The sequence below is a fragment of the Salvia hispanica genome, chromosome 6, assembly GCF_023119035.1.
Source record: "Salvia hispanica cultivar TCC Black 2014 chromosome 6, UniMelb_Shisp_WGS_1.0, whole genome shotgun sequence".
NCBI classification, from domain to species: Eukaryota; Viridiplantae; Streptophyta; class Magnoliopsida; order Lamiales; family Lamiaceae; genus Salvia; species Salvia hispanica.
Window position 1 is genome coordinate 6,709,200 of NC_062970.1, and position 11,882 is coordinate 6,721,081.

At 36.0% G+C, this 11,882-nt stretch overlaps 2 protein-coding genes across 2 annotated transcripts; both read right to left on the reverse strand.

The window, feature by feature from the left end:
* Positions 1–2,843: 2,843 nt before the first annotated feature.
* LOC125196673 (RING-H2 finger protein ATL64-like) lies at positions 2,844–4,164 on the reverse strand. Its single transcript, XM_048095280.1, has one exon. The coding sequence runs from the start codon at positions 4,062–4,064 to the stop codon at positions 3,129–3,131; it is 936 nt and encodes a 311-aa protein (XP_047951237.1). The 5' UTR covers positions 4,065–4,164; the 3' UTR covers positions 2,844–3,128.
* Positions 4,165–11,113: 6,949 nt separating this feature from the next.
* LOC125197202 (nuclear transcription factor Y subunit B-5-like) lies at positions 11,114–11,882 on the reverse strand. Its single transcript, XM_048095915.1, has one exon. It carries the CDS (start codon positions 11,845–11,847, stop codon positions 11,374–11,376), a length of 474 nt encoding a protein of 157 aa, XP_047951872.1. The 5' UTR covers positions 11,848–11,882; the 3' UTR covers positions 11,114–11,373.

Below are 11,882 nucleotides of genomic sequence, written 5' to 3' on the forward strand. Positions count from 1 at the left end.
GTAACTACGAGAATATGAATTATATTTTAATTCAGTTTAACTAGATTTTAGTTTAATTTTATTTTGCGCAGAAACGACTGTTTACACGCATATATTCGTGTCAGCCTTTTCAAATCATTAAAATTTACCCGTTTGCGTTGTGAAGCTTACGCATCCATTATTGCCAACGATTGTTGACTAAATTCATGTCAAGTGTCAACGACAGCTCCCATGATTAGTTTCCTAACCAATCATAATTCATAACACAATACAGTAGAATTTTGAATTGAAAATACCAGTTTGCTAATAGAAAAGGCTAGTAAACGATGTGGGCTGAAAGAGTTGAATCGTGCATTGTCTTGCTATTTCTCATTTGTCACAAACATTACATATGACACTTATCAAGACTACAACACAATACCCCAACATTATGGATAAAAAAAATAAGGGTAAATTGCAAAAATATTGAAACTTTATTCAAATTTTGATTTGACTCATAACTTTAAAAATTAGCCAACAATTTTATTGAAATTTTACATTTTTTACATTTTTTCTATGACAAAAATTCAGATTTCCTATTTGAAATATATTTTTATTTGATAACATGTTTCAAATTGATGTTGCTGTTGAATTGTTTGCTAATTATGTGAGAAAAATGATAAAACTATGGAGTGATGTTGCCCTTGTTCATTTTTTCGGATGTCACACTAGTTACACGACAAAATTAGACCCGTGATTAAAAAATGTTAAAATTCAAATATTTATAGCCAATTTTTAAAATTGTAGGATGAATCAAAATTTGAAAATTCATGATTTTTTCGACAATTTACCAAAAAATAAGTATCCGCTAGATTGGGCCACCCTAAAATTGGGATGATACAAGCAAGCTAGGCTTGAATGGGTCACGGGTAAATGACAAAATTGGCATTCCGAAATTATTGGGCTTTTTCTTGAAGTAGACGAATATAGGGAACAAATTTCATTTATGAAAGTCTTTTTTTTTAACTTTTGGAGAAAGGCTAAGACTCTTTGGATTTCATGTCTCTAAGAAAGACGCATAACTATAACACATCTCCTTATAATCATGTGTAAATATTGAATTGTGCAAGTGGCATGTAATACTCCCACCATGCACGAAAAATAGTCTCTTTCATTGATTACACAAGTTTTTAATGACATAAAGTAATAAAGAGGAGAAAAAAGATAGATAGAGTAGAAGAGAGAATGAGAAAAAATAAGAGATACAAGAAGAAAAAATGGATAAAATATGAGTTTTTTTTTTTTTTCTTTTTGAAATGAGACTACGTGGACATCCGAAAAATGACAAAATAAGACTATTTTTTTTTTTGACAAAAGAGTGAATACAAATTTTCATAATTTTTATTTTGGGTGAATTCTTATACGGAGTATTTTTTTTTTATACTTATAATCATGTGTTTAATTTATTTCCTAAAAGTAAAAAATCAATATCTTGGATTAGTACCCAGCATGAGAAAACTTTGATTGAAGATTGTTAGCTTCACATATACAAGAATCTTTAAGCAAGGTTGTAGGTGCATTATGCATGTGAGATACCTATGTATTGAGGCGAAGTCAGGAATTTAACGTTGGAGGCTCAAACAAAAATTAAAAATTATGAGATACTATTCGATGTCCGCATTGCTGAAAAACTTGTAGCATTGACAAGTAGAATTTGCATGAGATAGATAAGTATTAAGATAAAAATGAACTAGAGAATAATGATAAAAAAATTGAGATATTCAATGGTTGCTTAGAGAAGCAACGTCAACGTCGAATGAACCGACAATGTCGAGAAAGGCGATGGAAAATAACATATTTGAAATATACATATATTATTGTGTAAATTGAGAAAAGAACATAATGGAAATATACATATAATAGTGTAAATTGAACCTACAATGCCAGGCCGAGTGATCAGGCTTCTGGCATAGTTCGTAAACCAGTCTATTGACCCCAAACTTGCGTTTGCCACATCCTCCACCCCTAAATCCTCACACCCTTCCCGATTCTTCAACACATAGACTTGGAATGCTCGATGAAGTACTACTTCCATCCCACAATAAGAGTCACATTTTGTCATTTCAGTCCGTTTCATAATAAGTGTCACATTTCACTTTTACCATAAATAGTAAAGTAGGATCCACATTCCACTAACTCATATATTGTGGGACGGATGTAGTAATATTTATGTTAATTTTATGGATAGAGGAAGTAGTGCTCCTCCGTCCCGCTACAAGTGAGACTCTTCAAATCGGACGTTATTTTGCAAAAATGATACTCTCTTCAAATCAGAGTACTAATAAATAGTTATAGTAGAGAAAAAGTAAAGTAATTAAGATAATAATGTATATACGACTCTCTTCTATATTATTCTCTCTCTTACTTTACTTTCTCTTCACTCTAACTATTTTATTATCATATTCTCAAAACACCGACCATAAAGAAACTCCTCACTTGTAGTGGGACCGAGGGAGTACTCTCTCTGTCCCATTAAATATGCAACATTTGTTTTTCGCTACGAGATTTTATGTAGTATTGTTTTGTGAGTTAATGAAGAGAAAGTAAAGTAAGGAAGAAGAAAATGTAGAAAGGATATTGTTTTCATTTTTAGAAACATTTCAATTTTAATGAGACCGACAAAAAAAAAAACGTTTCGTTTCTAATAGAACAGATGGAGTATTATCTATAATACTGCTCTTTAAATTAAGATTTCAGACCTAACCGTGGCTGAGGCAATCTTCAGATTATTTATTTCTTTGTAGTTCTTTGTATCTATTGTGAATACTCTCATCAATTCGGTGGATAGATATTTGCAGATAAATATTTAACGCGGACGAATAAAATTCAATACAAATCGATGTCGATAGATCACTATCATTTAAATCTAAATATAATATACACACTTTTTACAAATAAAAGAAACAATTTAAAATATCTCCCACTAGGCCACTAGCATAGTGATAATTCCATCCACGTTTTCCAATACATTTGAGTCTAATTGAAACAGCGGAATCTAATCTCCTTTACGAGCACGCCACGCGTCCAACACTAGTTACAGAAAATTTTGGACCGCAATACGCTGTCGTTTTCCTCGAAAGTACGGCGTGGTTTCCTGGAAGCCTCCCTCCTCACCTCGTTTCCACTACCCCACCCGTTACCCGCTTTGACTCACCGATCCCACTCTCCAAATCCAACTCGTGGGCCCCACCACTCGTACCTACCCCACGCGGCGTCGTCGGGCCCCACCCGCCACTGGACGAGGATGCCCCCGCCCCCGCCGCCGGGGACCTCCTCCCCATACTGAGAATTCTCTTGAAATACGCTAGCCGACTCGCCGGCGAGCTCTGAGTCAGCTCGAACACCGCCTCCGGCCGCCTTGCCGGCACCTCAATTCTCACCCCTACCAAATCCGCCCCCTTTCTCGCCCCTAGGGATGTTGACGACGACGTCGTTTCCCCTTCCGCGTGTTGACACGTGTCGCAGTAACCGGGCCTCGAGCTCGAACCCGGTTCCGACGAATTCGAGTCCTCCACCGATTCGAGCGGCTCCGCGGCGGCGTGGCCCACCACCTTCTCGACCGGCGAGCGGCAGAGCGGGCAGGTGGAGTGCGACCGGAACCACATGTCTATGCACTCTATGTGGAAGGAGTGGTTGCATTTCGGCAGCAGCCGCACGATTTCCTTCTCCTCGAATTCCGACAGGCAGACGGCGCACTCCGGCGGCGGCGCCACCTCCTGCTCCTTCTCCTTCTCCGCCGCCTGGTGGTGGTGGAGGAACACCGGGAGCGAGTTCAGCACGGCCAGCTCGAGGCCGCGGTCGGCGCCGGGGAGGACGCTGTCGGCGTAGAGCACGACGTGGGGCCGGGCGCCGCGGCGCTGGCGGCGCCGCTCGATTTGGCGGCGACGGAGCCTGACGAGGTACCACCGCGCGTAGAGGTGGAGGGCCACCATGAAAACGACGACGGCGAAGAGGACCACGATGGCGCTGAGCATTATCTTCCCGCTCAAAGCGTAGCCCTGCCCCGGCTCCGCCGCCATCACTTGATTTTCGTCCGGTATAGACATGCAAATCCCCAAAAGTTACACGAATTTCAGAGAATTGTTTAGTGTGAGAGAGATGAAAGATGAGTGAGAAAGCAACTAGTGATGAATTGTGGATTTATAAAAGGGACAAAACTGAAACTAAAATTTATAAAGAAAAAAAAAAAAAAAAAAAAAAAAAAAAAAAAAAAAAAAAAAAAAGAGGCAGGAAAAGGTGATGATGAGGAAATTTCGCGACGGTTTCAGTTGGTCAAGAATTAGGGCCAACTCCTGTCTACGTCTATCTCTTTGAAGACGCCTTGGTTGACGCGGGGAGCTTAAATGACGGAAATGGGTCGGAGGTCAAGGGGTTTGTAGTGGACTGGGTGGGACTCGGTTGGGGGTATATTAGGGATTCCCGGCGGCGGATTAGTTGCGAGCTAATTACACAGGTCAATTGCGTGTAGATGAGAGGTCAACATGACTCCAAAGTGTTCAGTTAATCCTTGCCCTTTTTCTTTGAAATTAATGGATTATTAAATGAGTTTAATGCTTTTAAGTCCACAGTTCACACACCTCTTTCCTACTCTATCTCCATTGAAATAAGTAAGATTACATGTAGATGTAGTGGAGTGGTGTGTTTCATCTTTCATGTAAAGTTCATCTCTTTCCTACCTATCTCCGCACACCTCTTTCCTACCTATCTCCATTGAAATAAGTAAGATTACATGTAGATGTAGTGGAGTGGTGTGTTTCATGTAAAGTTCATCTATGTGCGGACGATAACAAGGACAAAAGGGTTTAAATTTAAACTCTAAAATAACAAATCAAAGATTTTAGAGCATTCATAATTGGATACATCTCTTTGTCACTGTGTGTTACCACACTTCTGTTTTATTCTTTAGCTAATTTCAAATAATTTATAAAATACGTAATCACTACAAATAAAATACAAAAATTAATACTAACGATTTTTTTTTCTAATGTTAAATTTGATCAAAGTATATACTTCGGGTGCTCTTCTAGTGCTTATAATATCATAATCTAAAACTAAGACTAAATCTACACCCTTAGATTTTGAAATGAGTGGATGAGATTAAAGCTCACAAATTTCAATAAATAGTAAACAAAATATCAACAAAATGGTAATATCGTCATTATGTTATCATATGATAATTTTCGTGGGTGTTTTTTTATATTAACATTGTGTGTTACAAATATCAACAATATAACATGAGAATATCAACACATGGACAAGAAAATATCAACACATTTTTATTGATATTTTACTTACACTATTTGAGATTTTGTATACACAATATTGAATTTTTTTTTTGCATTTTATTGATAAAATCTGCTTATCAACATGTATGAAAATTGAAATATAATTTATTAAATTTCATCACTCGAACATTGTCGGAACATATGCAATTGCGATCTCGTTGAAATCCTTATAAAATTATCTTTAATTTGATCTATTTTTTGCGAAAAAAATAATTTAAATCGAGAGAGTTACGTTAATTTAAAGTTTTGAGATGATTTTGATGAGAAAGAATTGACATTAATACCCTTTAATTTATTTAATAATTTTTTTAATTTAAAATCTAATTCATGTGACATTATTTCAACCATTAGATTAGGAAATCTAATGACCAAGATTTAGTTTTAATTTGTGATTACTAATAAGTTAGCAATTGATCACTCCCCTACTTCTATAATCATAATAATTATAAAACCTTATTCCAGTCATAATAATAAATACTATATAATTCAAATTATAATACTAATATATTCCTCGTTGTCTTGATCACTTCAATGGCCATCTTTAGGAATCTTACTATTAGTCATGTTTGGACTTGTGAATCTCGAAGGAATTTTCGTGGCTATGTCTACTAAATCACATTTTAAACAAAGATGATTGCATCTGAGAAAGTGCTGTCAACTGCAACATTTTCAATTAACATTCTCCATAAATGATAGTAAATCTAACGTGATAACTCGACGCGTAAAAATTTACTAATAAATTCTGAATTTATAGTTTCATGCACAAAAAATAATCTATTACACCAGTCAAACTTATGCCAATATTACCTCCCTTTTTCCGGGAAAGATGTTTCACAGCCAACTGCTCAAATTCAAGGCTGATTTTTTTTCTTCTAATGTGACACTTAGAAAAACATATCTTAATCTATGCTATTGTATTGATAATAAATATCTTTGAACACTAAACCGTTTCCCTATAAAATTCCCACTATAAATGCAGAATTCGAGTCATAAGATTTGTTATGATCCAGATTTTGGGCAATAATACTAATATTGTACTAGGTTCTAGGAAATCGCAACAATTTTGGGCATATTTTGAGTAAGTCTTATCAGCCATATATACATTCAATAATTGTTGGTTGTTGATCGATGCAGATTTAGGCCACGTAATTATGATGAATAAGAGTAATTATTATGATCCAGTCCACGAAAATAATTATGAAAGTAACATTATTAAGTGCATAAGAAGATTCTTCAATATTTGACATTTGTCGGTTGTTCCGTATTATCTAAACACACATTGTTTTTGGAGGAGGGTAGCAACTCCATTAGAAGGATATAAAATTATGAGATTAGGTTGGCAACGTAATATTGGGAATTGTTTTCATTTGGAGTGGGGTTTGTTAGTTACAGTTGACAAGAGTTTTTGGTAACAACGTTTGATGAGTAAAATTCTATATGAGAGAATAAGCCCAATATGATTTCTCAATGATATATTACCGTTGTCACACCATAACACCATAAGAGTTATATTTTGCCAATTTATCATAAAATAAGAGTTATATTTCACTTTTATCATATTAGTAAGTGAATCTCAAATTCCAATAACTCTTTTCACTCAAATTTTATTAAAAAACAAATATAAAAAGTGGGTCATATATTTCACTAACTTTTCTAACTCATTATTCTTTACATTTTTTAAAACGTCCACACCAAATGTGACTCCTATTGTGGGACATAAGTAGCTAGTATTTTGCTTGTTGGTGTTGCTGAGAAAACAAAAATAGAAATATTAGAAATTGTATATTTATACTCCCTTTGTCCCCATTAATTGGCACCGGTTGATTTGACACATGTTTTAAGAAATGTGGTGAAAAGTGGATAGAAACAGTTAGTGGAATATAAGTCCTACTTTTATATAGTATCAATTTAATAATAAAATGTGGGTGGAATAAGTTAGTGGAATGTGGGGTCTATTACCAAAAGTTAGGGGTGGGAATACGGGTATCCGTGGATACCCGATTCGAAAAAACCGGGTATCCAAACCGAAAATCATCATAATGTCTATCCAAAACCCGCCTCGATATATTTTCGGGTACTCCAATACCCGCCCCGGGTATCCATATCTGAAGTATCGGGTATCCAAATACCCGACTCTTTACATGTGTTAATAATTAATAAAAAATTAAATTTTATATATTAATAGAAATATAGAAATATCTAAATTGACTAATATCTTTAATGTTTCATTTATTTTGTAGTATAAAACTAAAAAAATGGATCACTTATATTTTAAAGTATAAGATCATATTTATTGCAAAATGGCTAAATCTAATTTAAAATATGCTTTAAATAATAAATTGGATATTCGGGTAATACCCGATACCCATTCGGGTTATCCAATACCCGATTTATCTTATATTTCAATATCTAATCCCACACCCAATCCCATAAAATTGGATATTGGGTATCCAAATTCGGCGGATATCGGGTCGGGTATGGGTAAATCCAATACCCGATATCCGTATTCACACCCCTACCAAAAGTAATAAAAAGTAAGGGTGTCAATTAATTGAGATGGACGAAAAAGAAAAAAATCGGTACCAATTAACGGGGATGGATGGAGTATTAGGAAAAATAAATGAAAAGTTATCAATAAATTTTCTTAAAGATATTTATTTAATGATTTCATAATTAGGCCTGGTAGTGTTAGGCCCAACTCTCTGTTAAAATGGGTACATAATTGAATAATCGATTGGTTGGGCTTGGCCTAATCAAAGTCCAGCTCCAGCCTAAACAAACGGTACGTGGCTCAGTAAACAAACACACAAATTAATTTGAGCTTTACAAAAAAAAAATCTTACAACATGAAAAAGTACAGAAAACCACATACAACATCTCTCATATTTCTCCTATGCATCAATTAAGTTATTGTATTTTGGGAACTGCTTGAAAAATTATCAAAGTGAGTTGGTCAAGTTCGTCACTATACTAATACGTAGTGCTCCTATTAATTAAGAAGTAATACGTACTGAAAAACATATGTAGAATAGAGATGGAAGTATCGTGTATTTGGGAGGGAACAAAGGCATGCGTGTAATTCGTTAAAAACTTTCAATATTTAGACTTGGTCTAATTTAAGGACACGGTCCAAAATAATAAAATAGTAAAACTAGTCTATTTTTTATGGAAGAAGGGAGAGTATATAGTAAATTATTTAATATAATTAATTAAGTACTAAATTGCCCCCTATATTTTAAAATAAAAAATTTAATTGTCCCACCTAATGGAAATTGTTTTTGCCTTTCTTTAAAGAACACGCAGAAAATAAAAAGGGAGAGTCGATGAACAAATATTAGAGATTTTCCATGACAAAAAGTTGGATGTGTATATATGCCCCTTCAACTATAATTTCTTACCTTTTTCTTGTTAGAGACAGAGATTGATATTGAAATTATAAACCTTAATTAATAATTTCAAAATCAAATTAATACATGAGATATTGAAGTTGAAGAAAGAACAATTGGAAACTAAAACTATTAGATAATTCGACTCCAAAAATGAGATAAATGGTCTCAATAACCTGATTATGCAAAAAAAAAAAAACATTATAGTGGATATAGGTACTTCTTTTCGGAGGAAGCATGACACATGAAACAAATCCATGGATGGTATTGCATAGGATATACTCTTTATATTCTTGGAATCCATCGCCTTCTCCATGTTTGATTCTATTCGGCTTAGTTAATGTAAGGAAATTTGAGTTTACAATCTCTGTGGAGTATGGGCCTTATCTCTATTGGGCCCGACAATTATTTGTCGCGGGCCCAATGTGGTTTAGTGTTGCCCAAACCCAGCTGGCCCGTTCTCAACTCCCTTGTACGCCCGATGGCTGCCACGTCTTTGCTCCACGCAGATCTCATCTATGAGCCGTTCGATCTCTTTTGTGTTTGTTGTGTGATCCATTAGTCTCATTCTTATTCACTCATTTTCAGACTCTCTCTCTCTCTGCGATCAAGGGTTTTCTCCTACTTCTCTCGAGAACTTTCTCTATCAAATCTCTTCTTTTGTGAGTTTAGTACGGTGACGTCTCTAGTAGAGGTAACATCTTGGGTTTCCTTGCGAAGTCTGATGCTTGATTGAACTTGAGTGTTCAATCTGCTAAGTCGGAGGAGATATCGATGGTTCCTTGTGAGATCAGAGAGTTTCCTATGTTCTTGAGAGTCTTGTGAGTTTTTGAGCGGTGTTGTGCGTATGTGCGTGTTGTAGCTGTTATGACTGAATAGAGCAGATGTGTAATCGAGACAAATAGAAACGTAAAGAGACACATATTTGCGTGGTTCACCAATGTTGTGTTGGCTACGTCCATGAGCAGGAAATGGAGAACAGATTGTTTTCAGATTACATAGTTGTGTGCTCTACTTCTATATAAATAGACACACAGACGACGTGATAGGCCCAATATAACAATTAGGGCATAAAACAGAAACATAGCATAACAACAAACTATACAGATTCAAGGCATACTAACAGTAGCAGTGACCGTGAGTAGTAGTCGGTGAATCCTAGGGTTTTCTGAGACAGGTACTTCGGTGTTGGTTCCACGTTGTTCGCCTTATGACTTTCGGTTAAAGGAGGGGTTGCTTGGTCGGTGGAGTTGTTGTACAAATCTGTAAATATCAACTTTCTTTGTGCTACTAACTCGTCTACTTAGTGTGCAAGTGATGTAACTGGATAGCTTGGGCTTGTGTCAGTCAAGACTCAAGTGTAGCTGGGGTTCCTTGTATCTTGCTTGTGTATTGGATAAAGCCGTGTAACGAGTTTGTTGTTTGGAGAAATTGTTTATCTCTCCGTAATAAACATAAAGAGGTCTCAGTAATTAGTGAATTCTCGACGTTTTGATCCCTACAATCTCACTTCCAAATTACTTTGCGTAGTCAAAATTAAATTTGATTAAATGTACAACTATTGACAACAAAATTAACAAAATGTCAAGTTGTTGTGTATTTTCAGTTAAAAGGAGGGGTTGCTTGGTCGGTGCACTTGCTGTGCAACCTGAGCCACCATACAATTTGCATATTCGCTTGTGGTTGTTTGTTCTTTCTTGTACAGATCTATAAAGATCTGCTTTCTTTGTTCTACTAACTCCTCTACTTAGTGTGTAAGTGATACAATTGGATAACTTGGGCTTGCGTCGATCAAGAGTCAAGTGTAGCCTAGGGTTCCTTATATCTTGCATGTGTATTGGACTTATAGCCGTATAATTACTGGCATGTTGTTAGGAGAGATTGTTCATCTCTCTGTAATAAACACAAAGAGGTTTCAATAATTAGTGAATCATCAACAATCTAGTCCCTATACAATATCACTTCCAATTTACTTCCCTACAATCTCACTTCCAATTTACTTTATATGTAATCAAAATTAAATTTGATTAAACGTCTATTGACAACAAAAGCAACAACCCTCTCAAGTTTATGATCATATCATAACAAGATTCATATAATGGATGAATGAGCTTTGTCGTCAAATCAAGATCAGGTATATTATGTGTTAATTTACATTAGAAGACAGCGAGTGATAAGCTTCAGTGAACTATTGCATAGAATAACCGAACAAAGAGTAGTTTTCCTGCAAATTGGATTATAAAAAGAAAAACTCGTCTAATTTCTAATCATATATATAGAAATCCTTTAATTATTACATGAACCCATAGTTGGAGGAATTTTTCATTTGTGCTTACCACCCCAAATCAACTACTCATGAATGATGAATATAATCCTTATTGGCCAACTCTACACCAAACTATCAGATTAAGTAGTACTATAATCTTAAATTTCAATACTTCTTCTTTAGAAGCAGTCGTTGGCAATAAGCTCAGATTGTACACATACATCACTACTTTATAAAAATAAAAGATAAAAATCCCCAAAAAATAAAAAATAAATCCTCTCTATTTTTGCATATATGTTCAAGAACTACATTCAAAACCCAAGGCAACAAAACTCACAGCTGATGAAGAACCCTAATTACTCAAAAAACCATCAAATTGAACTCCAAAAATCCGAAAAAAAAACAATATAATTTGGTTTCAACCTGCAGAATCCCTCTGCGGTTTATCAAATAACAAATTATTATCGTCATTTTCTCCAGTATTAGCAGCCCGATTCTGATTAGCCCTATCGACTTCAATCTCTCTATACCTCTCCAAATACCTCTTGAGCGGCGGCGCGTAGTCGTCGAAGCCCAGGGCGGTCATCGCCCAGCAGACGTCGTCCCCGTTGACCGTCTTGCGGCGCTCCTTGCGGCACTTCTCGGACGCCTCGCCGGTGACGAATCCGATGAACTCGGAGACGCATTCCTGCATCGTCTCCTTGGCCTCCTTGGAGATCTTGGCGTTGGGCGGCAGGATCTGCTTCATGATCCTCCCCACGTTCGCGATCGGCAGCAGCCTCTCCTGCTCGCTCGTTGACGAGGAGCTGCTCTCCGCCATGCTTATCGAGAACACGGCCTTTGACGACTCGAATGCGTTGTCGTCGTTGTTGTTGTTGTTTGAGGCAGACATCTTGAGGGAGAATTTTTTTTTTTTTTTTTTTTGTG

Bases quoted from the DNA above. Each gene is read 5' to 3' on its own strand.
- LOC125196673 (XM_048095280.1), bottom strand. From the start codon at position 4,064: ATGTCTATACCGGACGAAAATCAAGTGATGGCGGCGGAGCCGGGGCAG.
- LOC125197202 (XM_048095915.1), bottom strand. From the start codon at position 11,847: ATGTCTGCCTCAAACAACAACAACAACGACGACAACGCATTCGAGTCG.